The following is a 24,032-nucleotide window of genomic DNA, read 5'->3' as shown; positions in this document are numbered from 1 at the left end:
CATAAAAAAACACACGCATCCTAAGCAGCACGTTAGCTCATCTGAAAGAGAGCGCCTTTCCTCCTTCTCTTTGTGCTACGTTATACAGTCAACAAAAGCATATACTCGTATTAAACTTCCGCGAGTAAGATCGCTGCTACTGGCAGTGTGTCGTAGGCCTGCGTTTTATCTTTATGTAAACCAGAATGAGGTTTGTTCTCAAGGATTAGTATTTTTCAGCACATTTCAGCACATTCACGTATGAGCACATGCTCATACGTGAATACAGGAATATTCTGGTACAGGAAGCCACGCCAGTACAGAGAAGCCTGGATTGAGAGGTAATGGCGGGTCAAGGCGATGCAGGTAAACAGTGACAGGGTTAATAGAGTCATTATTATGGCCTTGTGTGCACAAGGTCACTGGGCGCGCACGCCGAATGAAATAAATGTTGAGTCATAGTCGGGGTTGGACCGTCCGTTCTGCACTTGCGAAATTCGCATGCTTGCTGATGGCCGTCCCTCGCATGTGAAGCAGGTACTGTACAGACTGAATACACTTTGTTGTACGTCGCTCTGGATAAGAGAGTCTGCCAAATGCCTGTAATGTAATGTAACTAAGTCATGGTAAGAACTTTTATGATTCAAAGCTTGAAGTTCTGCATGCTATGAGCCTTTTATATTATGTCTTGTTTTAAGAGATCTTTAGACATTGTGAGGTCTCTAACTCTCCAACGCAAATTATGAGGACATTTTGAGTAATTTATACATAACGTACTTATACGTGGCTGTTATTCTGACTTCTAAGAGTAGGAGTAAATTTCCTTTTAGAGTGTTTTTACTGAGCAGTGTCATATGTATGGCCCCTGCACTTTTAATTCCCACATGGCTGTAGAAGGATCTCTCGATATTTGGTAGCTGTGTGGTATAGGAGGAGACCGGAATTCTCAGTCCAGTGAACAAGTGTATAATAAACTATGGTTTTCAGACTCTTCAGTTCTTAGCAGGCAGGAATTTATGTTGGTTTAAACCTCACCTGAGTCATTTGCTCAGACTGGACTCTGCAGAATTATGTAGCCACCATCGCAAATAATTTTAATCTTGCTCACAAATCTGCAGAATGGCAGATCCTGACAACAAACATGGCATATTTTAGGTACAGGGTATTATTTTAATGGCTTGTCAGCTATGGCTGTCTAATTCAGCCTCTCTAATCTGTGGCTGTGCTCTCCTTCTAGACATTCCACCACTAACTGAGGAGGGGTGAAGTGTTGACCTCTTTGGTGTGTGAGTGCCTCCTGCTTTTCGGGTGGGAAAAATTTGGTGTCAGTGGCTCGGCCACGGGAAATCCCCCAGTCCTAGCTTGTCCTGCCTGAAGGGACGGGCCCAAGAGGTCACCCAGGTGTTCAGCATGGGGAACGAGGCGCAAGCTTTCAGTCTTGCCCAGTTGTCAGTCTTGTACGCTATTTAGACCCAGGGCTGCCCAACTCTGTTCCTGGAGATCTACCTTCCTGTAGGATTTCACTCCAGCCTTAACAAAGCACACCTCATTCAACAGCTAGAGCAGCTACAGATTTCATTGAGCTGCTAATTAGTAGAACCAGGTGTGCCAAATTAGGGTGTAAATGAAAACCTACAGGATGGTAGATCTTCTGGAACAGGGCTGAGCAGCCCTTCTCTAGCTGTTGAATGAGGTGTGGCTTTGTTAGGGTTGGAGTGAAAACCTACAGGATGGTAGATCTTCGGGAACAGGGTTGAGCAGCCCTGCTCTAGCTGTTGAATGAGGTGTGCTTTGTTAGGTTTGAAGTGAAAACCTACAGGAAGACAGATATCCAGGAACAGGGTTGGGCAGCCCTGATTTAGACTTTGAACTCCCTGTAAAATGTAAACAGGGCAAGCTACCTGCTGCCATAGAACAGTTAGCAAGACAAGGCTAATGGTTAGCATAGCTTTCAGACACTTTTTTTGCATGAGGGAATAATGAGTCACATTTTCATTTTCATTTTCATTTTCAAAATATGCATCACCATAGTGTTATTTTGTGCAGTAAGACCAGAAACATGGGTAGCATGAAGAACACACACTATCCCTGTGCATCAGAAAATACACTTTTGTGACAGCTACATCATTATAGTTGCAGTAAAACTGCTGTTGATCCTAATGAATAGCCCCTAAACCTTGTCTCTTGTAAAATAAAGTAAAATAAATAGTGCTAAAATCAACATATTTTACCAGAAATACGTGTGCACCTCCTCTCCCTCTCTCTCTCTCCCTCTCTCTATTTACTCACCCCTGAACTAATGTATATACCAAGGGAGGGAACGAGAACCTGTTCCTATTTTACTATATTTTACTATATTTTAGCCGTTTACCGTTTTTGCTTAACCGAAGCGCTCACCGCACTCTTTACAGGAGCCTCTTGCTTTCCTTTCCTTTCCTTGCCTGTCCTTTCCTTTCCTTTCCTTTCCTCCCCTTTCCACGTAACGACCAGTGCGCTCGTGATGAGGGACTACGACGAGAACACCTCCTTCCTGGGGGAGTGGGGCCCCTTTCAGCGGACCGTCTTCGTCCTGCTCAGCCTCAGCAGCATTCCCAACGGCTACGGCGGGCTGTGCATGGTGTTCCTGTCGGACACGCCGCGTCACCGCTGCAGCTTGCCGCACGTGAACCTGACCGGCTTCAATCTGAGCCGGGCTCTGCCCGCGGAGCATGTCGGCGGCCGGATGGACTACAGTCGGTGCGCGCGCTACAAGAGGCTAAACGGCACAGAGGCGTTGTTCGCCAACGAAACTGAGGGATGCGCGGACGGTTGGGACTACGACACGGAGCAGTACATTTCCACGATAACAACAGAGGTGAGAGCTTTGGTTCTGAACTGCACGTACCTGATTTTTCAGTTATCTAGAGCACAGACGCACAACTCCGGTCCTGGAGGGTGTGTCTGCGTGCGGGTTTTTGTTCCAACCAATTACTTCAGTTGTACTTTTCTGATGGCTCTATGAACAACACTGCTTTCACTTTTGCACTTGAGCACAGTAACATCTTTAGGAGACACTTCCAGTTTGCAAATGTAGCTGGTGCTTATGCGCACGTCAGATCAAGATAATTAAATAATTTAAGAGCTTAAGTGGTGGGTGACCACATTGACTCCAGTGCCATTATTAAACATGGAATAGGGACATGACTAAATGACACTTGGGGAGTCTTTCCATGCCACAGTTGCTCTTGCCTTGCTTTTATTGAGGTTTTAGGCCTGGGACTGCTGTGAAGCATATTGTGATAAATGTTTTGTACGATGCATTGCACAAATAGCGTACATTTTGATTGGCTGTTTGATTCATTTATTCATTGATTAATTGTTCATCCTACCTGTGTTGACTTCTTATGCTAGTCTATGAACTCCCGGTAGGTGTGCTTCATCCTCCTGCAGCCCTGTGATCTGACAGTGTGTGTCCTTCCTTCACAGTGGAACCTCGTCTGTTCAGACGCCTGGAAAGTTCCGTTCAGCCTGTCCGTGTTTTTCATGGGGGTCCTGACAGGCTCCATCATCTGTGGGCAGGTTGCAGACAGGTAGGCTATTTAAGATGGGGGCAGTTGGGGGCCTAGGGGTTTAAGATTTTTACTGACATTCCTTCCTGGTTGACAGGAATTTGCTAAATATTAGAGAATTCAGGTCCTTGGCCTGCTGTCAGCATGCACAACAAGTATTAGGTTGATCAGCCCAGTTGTATGTGAGATAAGCTGCGGACAGCTACACAAATACACACACGCACAAACACACACACACACACACACAACCAAATGCACGATCCCCTCCAGGCTCCGCCTGGTGAAGATAATAAGATGGTAGTAAGATAAGATGACATTATCAGTCCTGCACTTGCAACGGCACCATCGCAGCGACTGAGTGTGATTAAAGGTGAACTTCCTCTCCCCCAGATTCGGCAGGAAGTCCGTACTCTTCGTCAGCATCGCGGCGCAGACCGTCTTCACTCTCCTGCAGGTGGCCTCTGTCACCTGGGAGATGTTTGCCACCCTCTACTTCATCACTGGAGTGGGACAGATTTCCAATTACATCGCTGCTTTCATTTTAGGTACGTTACATTTAAATCACAAGCCAGGCTTGTGAACCAAAGTATTAATTCAGCTCTCCACTGGAGTTCCGTGCAGTGTTTTTCTTTGCAATACATAAAAACACACTATCATAGCATAGATAGGTAACCACATTTTGATTCTCCATAGTGGTGTGCTGAATTGTGTCTTCGCTCAGGCTAAAGTGTTAAAGGTATGCTCTCACACAAACTCTAATAAAGTAAATTTACAACAACAAAAAAAGGTGAAAACTACATATCATGTGCAAGAGCATAGTCGTCGCTTTTGGTCATAGGTGAGTAACTTAAAAATTACTTTATCAAACAGACTGTAAGCATGATGAACCATGTTGGCATTTGGTCCAGTCGCTGTGGGTCTCCTCCCGCAGGTAACGAGGTGTTGGGGGAGTCCTACCGCTTGGCCTTCTCCACCGTGGGCATGTGTGCGTTTTACGCGGTGGGCTACGCTGTTCTTCCTCTGTGCGCATACTTCATCCGCTCCTGGAGGACTCTCCTGCTCGTCCTCGCCCTGCCCGGATTCCTCTACTTACCCCTCTGGTGGTGAGATACCCTTCCCAGCATGCAAACCGCCATGTTGCGCTTGTAAAGGACTTGTATGGCCCTTGCGAAGGATCTTTCAAAGAAAGCGTAATGCGCTAATGAGCTCATTGTCTTCCGTAGTCCCTGGGCAGATTACTACAAATGTCATCAATAAAATATTTCAGCAAACACTACAATTTGACAAAAAAAGAAAAAACATTAATACATCACAGTAAAAAATGCAAAGATTACAGCAACACAAAAAAACTAAAAATGTATGAAGGCGGTGCCAGAGGTAAGCTGGTATGGTTGCTGGTGACTGCAAGACTGGTTTGCTTTTAAGCCACATTTTAAGTTTGTGTTTAAAGGTAACTGATAAAATAAACCCAGCACTCTGTACCATCAGGTTTATTCCGGAGTCCCCACGGTGGCTGCTGTCCCAAGGTCGTCTGAAGGAGGCAGAGGACATCGTCCGGGCTGCAGCCGAGAAAAATGGCGTCAGACCTCCCGGGGTTATATTTCGGGAAGAGGATTCCACTAAACTTTTGGTATCACCTCCATCATTTTAAGAATGGGCTTTTCCTTCCAGTGAGAGGCAACCCAGTAATTCTTTATTTTTATACCTAGCTATTTTCTTAAATAGCAAAAAAGAAAGTCAGTGTGCACACATGCAAAAAGAAACTGGCTTGTATCTTATCCTCTTAATCTGATTGCAGGAAAATGGCTCTGATCACCCTAAAACCTCATACACATACGTGGACCTGGTCAGGACCAGAAAGATAAGGAATATAACCATCCTCAACGTCATCCTCTGGTAACTTAACACTGTATTCTAGCTATGCCCAGCAATAGAGAAATGTTACTATTAATCCCTGGTCTATGCAAGTATTATTCTTATTAGTAACAATAATAAAACAACATAAATTCTAAAGGTTTTGGTAGTTTTTCTTGTTTTGTTCGGTCTTGCACATACGAAATGGCATATGTGTTCAGCGATGCCCCATGGGAAAATGAGACCAATCGCGGTCTTTGTTCTCTGTCTGCAGGTTCAGTGTTACCGTTAGTTACTTTGGCCTGTCGCTGAGCACCCCCAACATGAACGGCGACCCCTACCTAAACTGCCTTCTCTCGGCCGTCATGGAGCTGGTCGCCTACACGGGGGCGTGGCTCCTGCTGAAGGTGGTCTCTCGCCGCCTCATCATCTCCGCCACGCTTCTGATTGGAGGAGCCGCCCTGCTGCTCATTCAGATGGTTCCGGAAAGTAATGGAAGCTCGTTTTTGTCTTTCGCTGCCCTGTAGTAGTCATCTGTCCGTCCTGTTAGTCCTTACACTGTCACTGTTACTGTAACATGATTTATGCTGTAGTCCTTATGCTGACATTCGGAGACTCTCATTGCATTCACTGTTATCTGTCTGCCTTGTAGTTGCTAGTAATAATGGGTTAGGAGCTGGTCTTGTAAGCTAGAGGTCACAGGTTCAATAACCGGGTTGGACACTGCTGTTCTACCCTTGAGCAAAGTGCTTAACCTGCATTGCTTCAGTATATACCCAGCTGTAAAAATGGATGCAGTGTAAGTGCTGTGTAAAAAGTTGTAAGTCGCTCTGCTAAATGCCTGTAATGTTTACAGTAGCTCAAATGCAGCTTCTTTTGCATTTCCACACGGCATTGGTGCCTCTCTCTCCACAGTCTCTCCTGTAACCCCGTAGAGTTCAGCAGCTTCACCATCGGCATGGCGATGGTGGGGAAGCTCGGGGTGACCGCAGCGTTTTCGGTGTTGTACATCTCGGCCATGGAGCTGTACCCCACGGTAGTGCGAGGGATGGGGGTGGGCGTCTGTTCCATGACCTCAAAGATCGGAAGCGTTCTCTCGCCCTTCCTGGCATTCGTGGGTGAGTCGACCCCCCATCCCACAATGCTAGGAACCCTTAGTGCACTGTGTATGTGCCCCCTCCCTGGGGGAGAAGGCGGGACCCTGGGAGAGAAGGCGGGGCCTTGGGAGAGAAGGCGGGACCCTGGGAGAGAAGGCGGGGCCTTGGGAGCACTGCCTGATCTGCCTAACGAGGTGGAAAGCTCTGACCACAGCCATCCCTGCGCCACAGAATTTAACTTTAAAGTTTAGTTTTTTAAGACATTTTAATTGTGCAGTAATACAGTGTTATTGTGTGTCTGTGGCGACCGGTTCTCAGATCAATGGGAAACTAGACAGCATGTCAACAAAGAAATCTAAAATGTTTGCATTATGTCCCTGTGGTTCAGACCCTCTCTCTTCTGGTGGTGTGCTGCAGGTACATATAACAAGGCCCTCCCCTACATAGTGATGGGGCTCCTGACACTGGCGATGGGACTGCTGAGTCTACTTCTGCCCGAAACACGGGGCATTGCCCTGCCAGAGGACCTCTGCCATGTACAGGCCATTACCTGGTCAGTTCCATTCATTCATTCATTCATTCATTCAATCAATCAATCAATCAATCATTTGAGTGATGTTCCAGCAAATTTCTGTACCGTACAGCGCAGTACAACGTTGACTCTGTTTACAGGGTTGGCTTAGCAGAACTGCTGTAGGGAACGTGTGGTTTGTGTTGGGCGTTGGGGAGCCCTATTTTCACACATAATGTCATGCCTTAACGGGCTGGTCCTCAGGCACCAGGGAAAAGACCTGAAATTGAACACCTTAGCGGGGACCTCACTGCTAGGCGAGAACAAAGAGGGCTTTGGAGAGACGTGATCAGTGAACTCAAACAGCTCCCACAAAGGAAACTAGACTCAGGATCTCAGACAAACCCAAACATCATGTCCCACAGAGCAGAGACACAAGACAATCTGCTCTGTGTGTTACAACAAAAAAAAACTAATTCATAAAACAAAAGAGTTCATTCATCGCTAAGGGTATCCTGAATGTGTGTGGTTCAGAGGCACATTCCAGCATCGTTAAAAAAAAGTTTTATTAAAGATTGTGCATCATGGGGTAAAATCTGTAATTCTGGCGAAACAAAGTAAAAATTCAATTTTAACACTGTCCATTAAATCCTTCTGTTAGCTGCTGCTACAGCGGAAAGCCTTCTACAGAACTGGAGGGCTGCAAGAAAGACCAGCTCCATGCAGAAGAAAAGAGCGTGTGAATATAAGAGTACAATTATTGCACTGCGTCTGAGGAAGGCTCAGTTTGTGTATGGAGTGGTGGGGGATGCTGGGTACATTTTTTTGCTGTTATATCTTGTGTCCGTGTGATGTTCTATCCCAATGAGGTCATTGCCTTTCCTGTCTGCTACAGATCTTGTAAGAGCACACGGAGGCGGTCTTGTGGGATTTAAAGTTCAATAAAGAACTTCCATGAAATCATAAATGTGGTGTTTGAACTCAACTCACTCTAGATGAAGTGTATTTGTCACAATGCAAAAGCAAACAATATGGTCTAGGTCTGAGTAGAGAGAGACAGAGAGAGAGACTTGGTGTTCCTTTATTGAATATTGAAACGCAAGAACTTTCCACTACTACCTCAAAACCTACCCCAACCCCCTATTTACAAACCCAAAACCCACCCCTCAACAAAAAATAAATAAAAGGAAGGAGAAAAAAGAAAAACAATGAGAGAGAGAAGATGGGGAGGGCAATACTGAAGGATAGCCCTATGCTTCAGAGAGCACCAACCATTGAGCACCAAAGAAAGACATTTTACAGTGCTCAATGACAGAAGGACTGGATAAGATTGTTTTTAAGTTAAACAAACATTTTACATCTGTGTTTGTTTTGGACATAGACAAGAACTGTAAATGGCAAAAATTATCCTGTTTGCCTACATAATGTAACTTCTTTGCAAATTTTCTTTCTCTTAGAAAATATTTATCTACATCACTGTGAAAAGAGAAAGCTTAACGATAAAGGGCAACAAGATCTCCTGAACCTGTTCAGTCTAGCGTCACTGTTGTACACACAGCATGATCAAACATTGCATTATTGACAATATGCATTCAGTGCTCCAGGCCAACATGAGCCAGGTAGAGTGAACAGATAGTTTTTTCAGCCTTTATTGAAAAAAAGGACGAAAGGCCTTGTTTTTGAAGTATGTAATATGCATATGTATATCGCTCTTCGATTGAATATTGTATATTTTTGTGCAGCCGTTAGTTTGGATGTAGATTTATTCTGATCAGAGCGCGCACCTCAACCGTTTTCTCAACAGTAGCCTATTCTATGCTAACCAAATGGTTAATAGTATGCGGATGAGGACTGCTCGTGCTCATCTTGGATCAGCTGCTGCTGCGCTACGTAGTCCCCGTGCCCAATTTTGAAGCCAGTCTGTAGGTGGAGCTACAGCAAACATCTGGCCGAACCTGCGGGAGAGGAGTGCGGTTTTCTCATTTACGACTTGTACAGCTGGTTGCTGCGTGAAGATGAATCGGGACTAAGGCACGGGGGCATCAGGATGGAACTGCCGTGCTAAAATACTCGATTCTGCGCTCGTGAAGCCCAATGTGAGCAATACATGAATTAGATAATCACAATGGTGCGAACATAACATGGACTGTCTTTGCTCCTAGGCTGGAAACGAGGTAGGCATTCTGGAGTATGTCATGTGCAGGGGAGAGCGACGAAGCCTGGAGGACGATGCGCTTTTTACTGGGGGAGGCTCGTCTGCGAAAGATGCCTGCGAAATAGGTCACCGCTACGTGATATGCTTTATTAAAAAGGTGAGGAAAGTGGCTTTATATCGTTGCTCCGACGGGAGACAGGTTTATTGGGCCAGGGGATTTTAGGCCTGTGGTGATGATTATTAATTATAGCCTGTGTTATTAAATAATTTGGGAATGTGTTGAAAACGCATGCAATGATATTTTTCGTTTTATTCCGAACCGCAACTGGCTATGTCTGAAATAAACGCTCGTTGAATCGATGGAAGGATGTGTTCGTTTTGGAAATTTAATAAAGTACGCAATAAAGCGCCACAGCAGACGGACCGCAGCTGGATGTTGGACGGTGGTATCATTCGCGACACGCAGACTGTAATGCGCTAGCGAGACAATGGATAAGTTTTTGCAGATAGCACCTCACTCCCTGGCCATAGTGCTGTCTCGGGCGGGCGATGAGGAGGATTCGCCCGAGGAACCGGGAGGGGAGAAGCCGCCGCCGCCGCAGCCGCAGCAGCAGCACCACCACACTGGGTACGAGATATTCGCGGACTTCAAAGCCGAGAACATGCAACATTTTTGGAATAAAAAAGTTACTGACGCCATATCGGAGACCTTTTTCCTGGGGTGGATTGACGAGCACGTGCTGCTGATCCAAGGGAAAGAGGATCACCTGGAGGTGCTGAGGGAAGGATGGATGAGGAGGGCTCTCAAACCGCCGCGAGGATTCGAGATCAAATACCTGGGTAAGCAAACGGGTCCTCATATTCCCCCTAAATCGCGGGCAGACGCGGAAAACACGTGACGTTTGGTTCGAGAATTGCGTTTTTCATGCTAGCTGAATTGGTTGGGCTTTGAACTTGCTCAGTAGGTCCGTTTTTGTGTGCAGCGCAAATGCTCTCATCAAGCTGTATTAACCAGACCACAGCAAATCTATCTTGTGTTGGAAAATAGGAAAAGCAAATATCCACACTCTTGGCTTTATGTTTGTTTGTTGTTGTTGTTGTTGTTGTTGTTGTTGTTGTTGTTATTATTATTATTATTATAGTTTTTCTTTTTTACTCCAGTCAGAAGGGTATTCTTTTATTCCTAGGCCCCCTGCCTTTTTTTTTTTTTTAAAGGAAATGAAGAAAGGTGGCGTTGTGTCCTAATAGCCAGGCCCAAAATGTTTCAAACTGGTTGTTTGTTTAACACGTCTCGTGAAAAGCGCTGCCTTGATTTGCGTGTTGTAAGAGAACGCTGCAGTGTGAGGCACCGGTGTTGTTTCCCGTTTTCACGTGTCAGGTTGCAGTCTCACTCCACGGTGTTCGGTCATCGTCACGTTTCCTCTTTATGGAGGTCTTCTTCCTGTCATGTCTGTGATTTAAACTGGATAAGCGGCGCAGTCCTGGCGTGCTTTCAGTGTCTGAACGGAGCGAAGCCATCAACGAAACCTGAGCTATAAAAACTGAGCGAGTTTTATTGCGGCTGCATCTCCGCCATGCAAGGGCTGGTGCCTACAGCGTCTGCATGGTAGAAAATGCAGTGTAGCAGTATCCCTAAAAGTATTCGGTTACATTGCTGCTGTCAAATTATATGCTTAGCAGACGATGTGCAAGCCAGACAGGATTTCACGTGTGCTGTGAAGCTGTAGCTTCGGGGTGCGTTTGATGATTAATGTGCTTTTTTTACGGCTACAAAGCACCTCCTGAAATATCTGCTTTTTTTTTTTAAACTGAGGACATTCCATCTATCATACTGACTATGTGAAGTCTTTGTTTTGAATCTGTAGTACAAAACCAGTGAGATCTGGCATGTAGCCTAAGCTGTGAAACAGCAGTAATGAAGGACATTGGTGACATGAGTTTATAGAAACTGACAATGACGAGAGCTCTGAACGTTTGATTTTAACCTGTAAGTCTGTAGAAACTCGCCGGAATTTGAAAACATTGTCATCAGATCACATTTGAATCCCGTAGGTCAGGTGTGCGCAACAAGGTCCGATTCGTTTCAGGATTGTGTGCCAACTTCTGTTCTTAATTATTTAATTAGCTCAATCACATCTTGATCTAACATTTGTGTCAGCGCCATCTACAGCAGCAGACTGGAAGTGTCTCCTAAAGATTTAAGTGTTCCCTCTGGTTCCAGTACAGGAGCGAACCAGTGTAATCTATGAAGCATTCGGAAAACTAAAACTAAGGTCATTTTTTGGCACGCAGACCAGCCACTCCTCCCAGTTGTAGACCTAAACCAGCTCTTAATTTTTGGTGAAATGTCTTAATGCATATTAAACTACTATCCACGGGTAGTGATGTCATTTGCATACCTAGCCAATGATAGTCCTACTTTATGTTCAAACGCTGCAACTCTTGGAATCCCAGTCTTTGAACAGTTCTGCAGTATTCCATGCAGTTCCTTACAGATTGCAAGCTTTGCAATTATGTCAACTGTAATATGGGCAAATGAGGCTCCCAAACATGAATAAATAATATGTAGCTTTTGTGCAAAGCTTCTTGTGAAGTGTTTTTTTTTTTTTTTTTTTTCCCCCCACATGATTGTCAAGGTAGTGGGAGGTGGGACGCAATTGCAGACCAAGGGAATCTATAAGTTAACCCCGAGGGGTAACCACAAAAATCACTAAGTGATTGAAAGGGACAGGGGACACACCAAATAAAGAGCTCTAAATAATCGCTGCCTCTACTCACTGAATCTTCTGTCAGTGGACTCAGAAGACTAAAAACTAAACACCGCCGCAGCGTAGCTACCTAGAAAGTAAAAACCAAATAGGAAAACAGAGGGGAGCAACCTACTAAATAAAATGACACTTGCAGCCAGATGGGTCGGAAAAGGTAAACTGAAGAGACGAGGGCAAAATGTCCTCCACAGCAAAAAGAGAAAATCAGCTCAGAGAAGAAACTAAATGGTGGTCAAATCTCGCAGATAGGATCGATGCGGTAACTTCTGCGGATTCTTACACCCCTACACGCCTAGAGCATGACACAGGCTGCCATTCTCCCTACATCTAACAATGAGTCTGCACTGAACCCCTGGAAACCAGGGGCTAGATATAGGACTCCCACACCTGACCCTCATCAGGGACAATTAACTCAAGGAGCCAATGTGTGTGAGGTGCCACCACCTCACAATAGAACTCACTCACCTGCTCCTCATCAGGGACAATTAACTCACAGAAACCAATGAGTGAGAGGTGCTACCATCTCACAATGATGGCACTGCTTCCCAAGGTGTATCTGTTCAGGAGTCTGTATGTGAGAAGCTCAGGCCTTCCTTTCCTTGATTAATCAGAGCACAAGTACATATTAGCACATATTAGTACAAGTACATATTAGTTTTTTTTGTAGAATAACTTGCAGGCATCTGCTGAAAATATATGGCAATATTATCAGATGCATTTATTAATGGATTTTTTTATTTTATTTTATTTTATTTTACCCCCAGGCCTTGCCATTGTTTGGTGCCAAACTGCCACCTGTCTTCTACCGCAGTCACGTTATTAAGTGTAGCCTGACGGGGGGTTGTAAAAGCCTGAATGAATAAATGAGTGGGTGAATGAAGATGTCTCTTTCGTCTCTTGCTTTTTTTCCTCATATGGTTTTAGCTGTGGGCTGTAGCGCTGGAGAAAGGATAAAGCGGAGTTTTTACGGGCGCTGGCTAGTTCAGTCCCGGCGTTCGTGGCGGTAAATAGCGCTGTTGCGTATCACCCATTGTGTTTGGCTTGCCGAGCGCGATGGCGCTGCGCTCGGCTCCGGGGCTAGCTCATCGCTGATGGAGTCCGTCGTTCACCGTGCGTTTGTCCTCAGGAGAGCGCCCCCATCCTTCCGGGAAATTATCTGTTTGTTTTGTTTGTGTCTGAATGGGCCTCTCCTTGCGGGGCTTCGTTCATAAATATATGGCTGCTTTTAAAAGTTCCTCTGGGTGTTTATACACTCTTGAATAACCGGTGATCATCCACCCGGATGTAAAGGTATCTCTCTCCCTCCCCTGACTTCTGGGGGAAGAGTACGGATTGCCTTTCAGGGTCAAAGAACTCCCAAGAAGACTTTGCTACACTCCTTTGTGCGTTTTTTCCGCTCCACATCTCCATGGCAACATGGAGGTCTTTGCAAACATTTTACCTCCTGCTTCTAGGAAGGTATCTAAATGTCCTGTCCATGAACTGCCAGAGAAGACATCTTTCTCTCTTGTTTTTGCTGCTGAAATGCACAAAGAGAAAACCCGTATGACTGTATCCTTCGGGGGACTAGACAACTAACTTTAAGTATGAGGTTAGACTTGCTTTAGAAACTAAAAACCCCATAGAAACGATGTCATAAGACTGGACTTAAAAGCTTTGTATGGCAGTAAAGAAATCTTTTCTTTTAATCCTGTCCTTCTGTTATTCAGATTTCGTCTCACTGAAAGCGTTGAATGCAACATCTTCCCCTAATTTGCACTTCTGATGAATACCTGGCTTGAATCTTGCAGTGTGCACCAGTTCATTCCAAGACTGTCTGCCTGCAAAATAACCCTTTAATAAGAACATTGTGATTTGGCTGGGATTAAAATCAGAGCTTTTTCTTCTAACCATTAATTACATATGAAATATTGCTCCGGTTTGAGGCTTTCTTCACAGTTGGGAGTCTTGGTGGTTTAGTGCCAAGCTGAACCCCCCATGCAGTCGATGCAGAGTTGAGAGTTGTCATTAGCAGCATGGTCCAAAGTTCAAAGTTAAGCTAGGTCCTTGTTATTTCCCGTAAGTACCGGGGTGGGAAAATGGTGTATAAATGTACCTGTAATCAAGAGCATAGGATTTTGGGTTATCAAAGAGCATTGTGGGAAGGTTCTGGCGCTCACTATTCATGGATGTTGTAGCTCTGTGTAGTGAAGAGCAGATGTGTGTTGGCTCTGTAAGATTATTACTCCTGAACTGTTGGCCTGCCTGTGACAGAAAGCGGAATACGTGGTAGTCTACGACCAGGATGTGGAGTGGTTTGATGTGGTTTGCCGAAGCAAAACCTCCCATCAGCATCTCAGTCAAACCAGCTGGCAATTGCTATGCATACGTATTGACCTGGCGCTGACAAAGCATTTGGTTATTTTCTTAAGCATGTGAACATCCACGGTCAAAGGCATTGCAGCCACAGCCATTGGTTCAACACGGACCTGAGCGCACACACGTTTACTGTTGCTTTGTACGCAACTGTGTTATCGCTGCAAACTTAAATCTGCCGCGTGCCTCGTCTGATTCCCTCACGTCCGTTACGTCACAGTGCAATCTTATTTCCCTCACTGTGGAACTCCTGGGAGATGCAGAGATCCATTTCTGAGTCAGAGGGCTTTGAACATCTTCATTTACTAAGTGAAACTTGACTGATTTGTACATTTTGTGTCTCAGCGATATAAAACAGCTGGCGTGCATCGTTACAGGTATACACAGTACACTATTACTGATTATTTCAAATTTAAGTAAGCATTTCTTCTTATCTTTCCATCGTGGTCTGTATGCGAACATGGTAGTGTGCTGCCCTCTAGCGGCTGAGGGAGAAAATTCAAGAGACATTTTGTGTGAACTGTGCAAGTTTTCACCTGAGCTTGTTCAGTCAGGTTTCCAGAGGTTGCACATATGAACAGATTGATTTTATAGCATTTATTAACAGTTATAAACGCAAGTACCTTTTTTATATTATGCCAGTACAGATTGCTGAGAACAAACCTTCATTGCACCCATACCAGCCACTGTAAATCCGGCTGGTCATCAGAACTGTAAATATCTTAAATATCATGCCACGCACTACAGCTATTGAAAATATGCAGTAAAACTGATATATCAATAACATTTAAATAAAAAAAACCTGAGAAAGTGAACTGTCAAATTTAAAATAGCAGTGCTCTGTGTGTACAATCCTCCCCACTGGTAGTGCTGCCCTGGCTTGTTAGGAGACGTAACATGATGCCCTCTTGTGGAGTGGGCTGCTGTGGGGGAGCCGCGGCTCATAGCCTGTCTCTGATGAGGAATGCAGCGCGTCTGTCCCCCGGGCTTTCTACGGCCGATAAACCGGGCAGACGCGATGACTGTCGCTCTCACGCCCCAGCTCTGATTCCGCCCTACAGACAAACCGTCTTAACCGCCAGTACGTCGCGCGCCTCCGACATCCGCTATCCGCGCGGCGGAGCTGAAAGGACCGCTGTTCTCACATCAGTTCGTTTTTGTCTCTCTTGGCCGGATTTCAAAATGTCTGGATGTGATAAACGTCCCAATAACATCTGGTAGCCTTCGGGGGTGCTGCGCTACGTCTGACAGTTTGCTTTGCAGGTTCACAGGCCGGACTGCGCGTCAAGTAAATCAATCAGAATGTTTGCGTTACGCGATTTTTTAAAGGCTTAAAAAAAATGTCACTAAATGTGTGTTTTAAAAAGAGAATAAAATAACAGCAACAAGTGCAGTGTTTTGGATTTACAGAAAGCAGCCATTTATCTCTCCTGATGCAAGTATACATGAAGGGTAAAAGCCGTTCATTTACCACTAGAGGGCATACGAGGGCAAAAAAAGGTAGGATGTGTACGAGCTCTATTGTCATATACTTTTTGTTACAGACACTAAAATCTTCAGCAAGTGATCTTTTTCTTGATCCTTGCAGTTTTGTGCAGATAGTCTGCTCCATGTTAACTCTGAGCAAATCCAGTGTGGTTTTGCCCCTGTCATTCTGGGTTCACAGAGAAGTAATTGTCATCTACTTGTACTGTCTTGTAAAATTCTTGTCGTGATACCAGCTCTTATCCCTTAATGGCAGAAGAGTTGTCAGAGGGTTTTTGTGCCTAACAAACACCACTGAACACTTCAGCAGGCTTAAAGTAGCCTGTCTCCTATAATGGGTCTACTTACGTTGCTTAATGCGACAAAGCCGACTATTAAATGTAAATGCAATGTACTCTACACTATTGAAATAAATATCAAATAAATAATAAACAAAAACATCAAATAATAACTAACAAAATAATGCCAGGCATATGAATGTTACTACTGTTGTGCGCACACTGTATGAACCTAGTTGCACTGAAGCCAGTTTAATGGACTGCACTTACTTTCTCGTATGCAGTTATACACACGGACTGCTTTGCTGCCACACAAGTGCTATGCTTCCTTTGTTCCAAACTACTGTATATAAGATTTTCCATAGGTCTCATATCCCACCTTTGAAAGTAAGTACAGTGCACGTGCAGACTTATCTAGGTTCAGATTCTGTCAGTCAAGAGCAGACTGTGGAAGCTGAGGCATAGAGGTTGTACACAGAGTTCTGAATTCTTGTGGTGTGCTGAAGTGATGGGCCAGTTTTGACAGCTACTGAAAGTATCCATTACACTTTTTTATTAACACACTGTAGTAGGCTTTTTGGAATGTTTTTTTTTTTTTTTTTTTAATTCTAAGCCAGTGTTATAGAACTCTGTTGCTTTCAGTTACCAGCAGTGATTGTTACATCAGCATTAGAATGTTCACTTAAGAACATTCTAATCACACGTCTGTGACCTCACACTTTAAAGGGTTAAAAGGGAAACTGTCTGGGACAGGCTCACATGTGGGGGCAACAGCTGTGCCCTCGAGGTGTCAAAATTTCCACGTGGGTTTGGAGCATGCTGGGAAGGGGGTGCTTTTTTTTTTCATTTTGAATTGTCAAAACATATTTTCTGTTAGTCTGTTTGCTTTACTGAAGACATTAGCTATGAGAGGTTGAGAGACCTGTTATTGATATTGTTATGGATATTCTCTAGGTGTGCCAGACAGAGTATGGGGGAGATTAAGTGCAGAATGCGGTGCTGGTGTCAAGGTTTAAAGGTGACTTTAACACACTGCTGTGTAAAAGAAAACATTCTGGGATAATAAAGAACAGGGGTAAAAAATAAAATAAAAAATTAGTTCACTGTGTTCACAACATCAGTGCTTGTGCAGTAGCCTACATCTTTCAGCTTGTTAATAGTTTGTAAAATTATTCATTTGTAAGATTTTGTGGAGATGTTGTTCTATGCAGGATTTCTTCCCCATTATCCATTACAACATGCAGAAGTCATTGCTTGCAGAGTATATATTGTCTTCCCAGAGAGTTTTCTTTTTGTCTAAAATTCCCAGGAATATTAAATATATAAAAATCACTGAGAGACCAGACCAGGTGTACAAACAGCATACTTTAACTGTGTATTGAGGGGAAAAGCCACAGAGTATCCTGGCACGAACCGTTTGCACTAATTCCATGTGACCCGCATCACGAATGGCTCCAAACCTTCAAGCTCAGGAGCACAATGAGGTATCGGATAGTGTGAAATGGCGTGGAGTCGACCGCAGAAAGACCTTTCTCTTTTCTTTCAAACGCCTCGGACCCGGGGTGGTCCCGAATTAGCGTGCATGTGCGCAGATCAGACGGCCACCCGCCTCGAACCGGAGCCCGGCGGAAGCTTCCAGATTCAGGGGAATTAATCCCTGAATGGAGAACACTCCCCTCAGCATCAGAGAGTCCGGTTTCAGGCCCTGTGTGAAGAACCTATAAAGAAATGCAACCTCATTTGGACAAGCGCTTTCCGCATCTTGCTTTCTAGGCTGAGAAATATCCTTGCACATAGAATGATGGGGTTTTAGTGCTCTTAATGAGCTCTTGTGTGATACTTGCTATACCCTGCAAACAGTGTGAAGTGCAGGTGATGATTTAAAGTCAAACGAAGGGTGAAATATACGTAGAGGTAGACTTGGCTTTCTGTTTACTGAAAACAAGACTCCGTTGTTCCGTTTATATTCATTTGTAATGAATATTGATATATGAATAATAAATGTGTGTGATCCTCTGAGTTCTGTTTTTGAAAGGATTATCAGCGTTATTAGCACCCGGATGAATTGCTACCACAGTAATGGTGGCAGATTCACAGCTGCTGGGTTTAGGTGCAGCACTAAGGTCTGCAGCTAAAAAAACAGACTCTGTTTATTTGCTGTTGGTCATGTGACATATACCTGCCCGGCCCCAAGGAGCTGACAGCCAGCTCGGAATCGAAATTTACGAATGTTGTTTTAGCTGATTAGGGAGTGATTGCACTGGGGACCGGACACTTCTCCAACCAAACATATGTCAGGGCTCGACCACTTTACTGTAGAATGCGTCTTTCCCACATCTGTGGGTGCCTTGTTCTGCAGAGGTTGGCTCAGAACACTTAAAAGTGTCAAGTGGCTAATTGAGAGATTTATTGCAGGTATTTTCTTCATTGCTGGAAGCAGAGCTTTAAAAAAAACATATATAAATATATATTTATATATAAATATGTAAAGAGACAAAAAAAACCTCACTTGTGTCAGTTGCAAACTGCATACTGTGTGTATTAGAATATTTCAAATCGCCTCAAAATATAAAGCCAGTTTGGATTAATGAGTCCCCTCTTTAACGTGTTCAGTGAGTATTCATAAAAATGGATTTGCCAAAGTTTTTCTTTTTTTTTGGGGGGGGGGTGATTTGTTCTCTCTGTGCCCTGGGCTGTCATTACATCACCCCCACCACAGATATAGTACTATTGATTGCGCAGGCATTATAAAGCAACCCAGTTTAAGGGGACATGGTTTACATTGCCACAGAAGGCCTTCTAAAACTTGTTTATTTTTTAGCAGGGATAGCATAGCTTGGTTTTATAGCACTGCTTTAAGACTATTGAATTAACCCTTTAAGGTGTGAGATCACCAATTTGTGCTGATTAGAATGTTCTTAACTGAACATTCTAATGCTGATGTCATAATCACAAATGTGCTGCTCTCTGAAGTTCTCTGTGAAACCTGGTTATTTAACCGAATATCCTCTAAAATAACACAAAGCCATGTGTTTGCATCTTTCTTCCGGAATAGGAAGTGTTTGCAACACTCCATGTGCAAGAGAATCCAGGTTGCATTTGTAAGGATGCTGTTTGTAATTCAGCATGAAGTTTAAGCTGTTTCACACATTTTGTTTCCTCAGTGTGCCTGGATATTTCAGGCGTTGCCATTATTACTGCCATATTTCAAGTACCTGCACGTTGCCATTTCAAATGCTCTGACACACCCTACAAATTGTGACTTTTTAGAAAGAGTTTTACACTCTCTTACAGGACAAACACCTGCATGCCCCATGGTTACAGCTTCGGGGAATCACAGTTAATTGGTCAGGGCACAATGAAACATAGCTGACACGCGAGAAAGAAAAAAAAAAGTAATCGGGTTAAAGTAAAGCCCTCTCACGAAACTTCCATGGTAACAGAAAAATCCCTTTCTTTCTTTACAGATGAAGTGTATTTTTTCCAAAGTAGAATTTATCAGAGGGTTGAATTCAGGTACCATATTTTTTATAGTTATCACATTTATTACTTATTTTCACAAGTGCAAATACGCCTGCTATGCTTTGCTAACCCATTGTGCAAATGTGGCACAAGTACTAAGCAAGCTGAAAGTTGTCAACAGTGGTCCCAGTCCCTGGAATTTGTATGGGAAGCTCTACTGCATCCACACCATATGTATTAGTGCAGAATGGCATTCATTCAGTTCAAACTATTCGGAACCGAGCAGTTTGTATATCCTTTTTTTTGTCTGATTCAGTTTTGGATACAGGTAATATGCTTGTCCCGAGTCAAAACAAACTTCTTCCCTTGCTAGTCTGCTATGTCCCCTGTGCTTGGAAATGCTGCCTGTTAATAAAGCTATCTCGTTAGTTCAGCTGCAGTACAGTTTTAAAAAAGTGTTGCGGAGAGGGGAATGGGAGAGGGAGTGGGAGGGGTGGGGGGGGGGGGGGGCAGGTTGAGGGGGGGCACATTTCTGATTACTTGACTATAACCAGGCCAGGATTTCAATCAATTCCAAATGAAGGATTCTCTTTGAAATGACTACATGCAGCAGTGGGCTAATGAAGGGCTAGCCGAACAAGGACTTCTCTGAACAGCGGGCAGCTGTGCTTCGGCTGTTCATCGCGGCGCACTGCGAGCGCCTTAATATTTATACGGTGCTGAGCACAGTCACATTTTATGTGGTAAGACTAGATAATGAGGCGTAGTAGAGTGTATGTGCCTGGAGAACAATAAGCTCTCATCGAGCCTCATTCGTCTGTACTGTGGGCCAAAGTGTTTAGCAGACCAACAATGATCATGAAATTAGCCGGACCCTTTCCAATTCTTACTTGAAGGAATAAAAATATTAATAAATCGTCTTTCGTGATGACACCCCTCATATCCTTCTCAAAATGGGTCATATTTCAAAAAAGGATCAAGTAGCTTGTGAAGACACAAAGGTGTGAATATTCCTCTTTAAGCACAAATAGTCCAATGGCTATTTTCCATACAGTATATAAATCATACTGTAATGTCTACATACAGTAATGTGAAACTCTTGCCAAAGGTCCTATATAGGCTTTTAAGAGATTGAGTTTCAGGGCGGTGGCTGGTATCTGTTTCGTATATATCATATTGCTGTGTGGGTCATATGGCTTGTTCTTGTCCAATGGTTCCATTTCACAATTTATGCGTTCTTTCAGCCTCATATGGAGGAAATTAGGTGCTGTGAGTTACCACCAAGCCACCAGCATCCAGTGCATTCCAGCTATCCAAGGCTCGTTAATAACAAAAAAATTATTTTATTACTCGTGTTTAAAAATCCATTTTCCGAATCCCTCCGTGCGTTGGAGTGCTGTGCTGACGTTTGAATTCCTCCTTAAATCACTGCAGAGGGGTCGGTGTTCGGAAAAAAAAAAAAAAACCCGCTAAGTCGAGGCTTGGCAGCCGACGCCACCGGCCGTATATTTACTCCACTAAAGCCCATAATTACATCATGTTTACAGAAACTGAAGTGCGGTGGGGGTGGGGGGGTGGGGGGGGGGGGCGCTCGGTCGTGGGGCCGGGGAGCGGGGCGGGTGTGGGACGGGAGCGGTTAGCCGCAGAAGCTTCCGGAGCTCCTGAATACCGGGGAGCTCACAGAGCCGTCTCTCGGCACGTCGGTTACGACAGTTGGCCGTCCCACCGTTGGCCTGGCAACGGCGGGTATGGATCCGCGACACTGTGGCCGGTTCAGAGCTTTTGGAAATGGACATGGCTGGACAGACTCGTGTAGGGGAAGGTACAAGGTCACGTACAAGTCAGGCAAGTGGGATCTCTCCATGAGAACGCGGTCTGGTCTCTGTGTGCGGACTGATCTCTGGCTTTAGAAAATGGAAATTTGAGCAAATTTGCCAGTTGGAACCGCGACGTGACAGGGGCATATTTTTTTTTATAGCACATTTCATCCAGACCCCCAAGGAGGTCTGCCACAACTCCTCAAGGAACATGTCTATTTGAGATTTCAAGTCCTGATGTGATGAAGTTTATATGTGAACTAGTTCTGGGGCTTGGGGGGGAGGGCGGCACATATGCACTGGGCTCTAGCCTGACCTCCCAGTGAGGCCCGGGTTGGGGGTGGTGGGGGGGGAAGGGTGGGTGAATGACCAAGGGAGTGAATGGGAGGTGGCTCCCAGGGAGGGGCCCCCACAACCTGCTGAGCCCGCATGGGATTGGATCACATGACCCCCCTTCACCCGCGAGGCAGAAAGCATGCGCGCTGCGGCCCCGCATTCCAGCCATCGCTGGCCGCTCTGGCTTAGCGCGGGCTGAAACACGAGCCGAAACTAACTCAGGAGGCGCTGGGGGGGGGGTCCTGCCCGGAGATTACCGCCATCAGCCTCCCCCCCCCCCCACCCCCCACCCCGGTACGAGCCGAGGAAAAGAAACAGAGCAGCGAGGTCTTAAGCGCTGCACCAGGACTGTTAACCGTTTGGACGCCGCAGGGCACGGAATTGTAGGAGAAACTGGTCAGGCTGGAAGCCTAGCAAAGCGGGCTAGTGCCGGGCGCTAGGCTACCGCTCATTCGGTAGAATGAACGTTCACAGGAGTACTCTACTGCTCTGCAGTTTCCATGCACTGTAGCTGAGCTGAAATGGTCAAACTTGGTCAGCCCTGTTGGAGATTCCAGCTAAAACCAAGTGGAATTATAAACTGCATTACGATGGTTTAAACTGTGTTTCTGACACTTAAAGCTGGTCATAGCTGGTCTGTGGCTGGTCAAAGCTGGTCTCTAGCTGGTCAAAGCTGGGCGAATCTGGTTAAGCTGCTAGAGTAAGTTAGTGGTCAAACTGGTGGACTAGCTGACTATGTAGGCTTGCTGGCTGGTGAGTGGCTGGTTGACCAGCTAAAAGTATCAAAAATACTTAAACCAGCTTAATCAGGCTGATTTAGGCTGGCATTTTCAGCAGAGAGTACGCATCACGTTCGTATGTGCAGTCCCCTACTTAGTAAAATAAATTTCACAAGAGTTAACGCTGAATACACTCGAGAGTTAAAGCTGAATGCGCTCATAGTCTGTGTGTATGTAGACTTGGCTGGTAGCCCTTGCCAGCTGACCATGCCATGTTTGTATATGTTTTTGCTGCAGACACATTAGCAGCCTATGCGAGATTTAATGAGGTGTTTGTTAGTTATTTTTACGCTGGGTGAATAAACACATTTATGGCTGGTGAGTGGATGGGGGGGTGCCTGGTGTGAGATCTTTGGCAAACCTGTTTTAATGCGTGGAATGAATCTCAAGACTCGGTAAAATCATGCTGCTTCTGTAATTGCGTATTGAATCCATGCCAGCATAATGAAAGTTTTTCATACACTAAATGGCTTTTTACCGCTGACAGTGTATGTTGAGTATTGTGCCTTATGGAACCTGTGTTTTGTAGTTGTCCAAATGACCATGATGTGCACTTTTGTACGTCGCTTCGGATAAAAGCGTCTGCTAAATAAAACGTAATCTGTAAATGTAATCTGTTTATGATGTAACGTCTGCTTCCCGAGGGTCCAGCCGGCGTTTTTTCGCAAACGCGTTTCGTCCGTTCCCGCTCTCTGGATTTCTGCTCCTCGCGATGCGGTACGACTGGTTTTTACGAACTGGTTTCCGACAGCCTCCGCGTTTCCGCGTAGCTCCCGAGCGCTAATCGCGATCAAACGAAGCAGGGCTGCGGTAGCTTCGCGCGGACGACACTAGCGGTAAAGTTGACGTTTAACAGCAGGTTCGCGTTTCGCGTCGTGTCTCGACGCATTTGGAGCTGCTCCGCGTAGCCGCGCGTCTGTTTAGCCTCACCTGCGAGTGGGGGGGGGGGGGTCTGCTTACCCGGAGAACTCAAAGAATACTGAGAAAAAACGAAGGTGTGTCGGAGCCCAGGGGTTAAACTGCACGATGTTTTGGTGGTTTCACTTGACGTCCCTCATTCTTCTGCCCGTGCTATTGTGTTACGACCCAAAACAGCACCGTTGCCAACAGTGACGGTAGCGGTGTAATGTACTGGTGTACTGCCTCAAAAAATGATAACAAAGATAAATCCCTCCTTAAATCTGAAATAAATAAGCAATATCACTAAAAAGCTCTGAAGAGGAAGTAGTACTGGAGGCTTTTATATTGTTTTGTTCTTTAAACATCCCCCTCTTTCCTTGTTCCGTCCGAGGCTGTCCACCCAACTCTGTCGTCCTGTTGAGCCTTTAATTAGTGCAGCATGGAGGCCCCCCCCCCCCCCCTCCCACGCCCCCTTTAAAAAAAGGCACATTTTTTGTTAAACTGCTAAACCATTGTCAGGGGAGAATGGGTGGGAAAGTATGGCCGAGGAGGCCTGCATTATCACGGACCGCTGAGCTCTGACCTCTACCTCGTTGGAAAAACATTACGCCCCCCATGTTCTCCTTTAGTGAATCCAGCTGGGGCAAAAAAAACCAGAAACGGTGAATATGACTTTGGTTAATGGAATCCACCTTGGATATGCAATAC

General features: G+C 45.0%; 2 protein-coding genes across 21 annotated transcripts in view; both read left to right on the top strand.

Moving 5' to 3' along the window:
• The first annotated feature begins 33 nt into the window (after nucleotides 1-33).
• On the top strand, nucleotides 34-7,956 carry LOC135260035 (solute carrier family 22 member 4-like). 20 transcript variants are annotated; one of them, XM_064345136.1, is made up of 12 exons: nucleotides 352-516; nucleotides 1,217-1,261; nucleotides 2,470-2,833; nucleotides 3,445-3,548; nucleotides 3,918-4,072; nucleotides 4,459-4,630; nucleotides 5,016-5,157; nucleotides 5,326-5,423; nucleotides 5,656-5,870; nucleotides 6,317-6,499; nucleotides 6,896-7,031; nucleotides 7,651-7,956. In XM_064345136.1, the coding sequence occupies exons 3-12, from the start codon at nucleotides 2,480-2,482 to the stop codon at nucleotides 7,730-7,732; spliced, it is 1,641 nt and encodes a 546-aa protein (XP_064201206.1). In that variant the 5' UTR covers nucleotides 352-516; nucleotides 1,217-1,261; nucleotides 2,470-2,479; the 3' UTR covers nucleotides 7,733-7,956. The 20 variants fall into 20 exon arrangements, with proteins under 20 accessions (XP_064201193.1, XP_064201192.1, XP_064201206.1 ...); XM_064345128.1 differs by having other exon boundaries at nucleotides 1,217-1,263; nucleotides 2,391-2,833; XM_064345133.1 differs by having other exon boundaries at nucleotides 1,217-1,265.
• A 352-nt stretch (nucleotides 7,957-8,308) lies between these two features.
• Nucleotides 8,309-24,032, top strand: part of LOC135260034 (storkhead-box protein 2-like) — a 54,844-nt gene continuing 39,120 nt past the window's right edge. The window contains exon 1 of the mRNA XM_064345115.1: nucleotides 8,309-9,984. Within this exon, the coding sequence (XP_064201185.1) occupies nucleotides 9,633-9,984 (352 nt within the window). The 5' untranslated portion in view covers nucleotides 8,309-9,632. The remainder of the gene's footprint in view (nucleotides 9,985-24,032) is intronic.

Source organism: Anguilla rostrata, chromosome 7 (assembly GCF_018555375.3).
Source record: "Anguilla rostrata isolate EN2019 chromosome 7, ASM1855537v3, whole genome shotgun sequence".
Lineage (NCBI taxonomy): Eukaryota > Metazoa > Chordata > Actinopteri > Anguilliformes > Anguillidae > Anguilla > Anguilla rostrata.
This window is presented reverse-complemented; position numbering and strand designations above follow the sequence as displayed.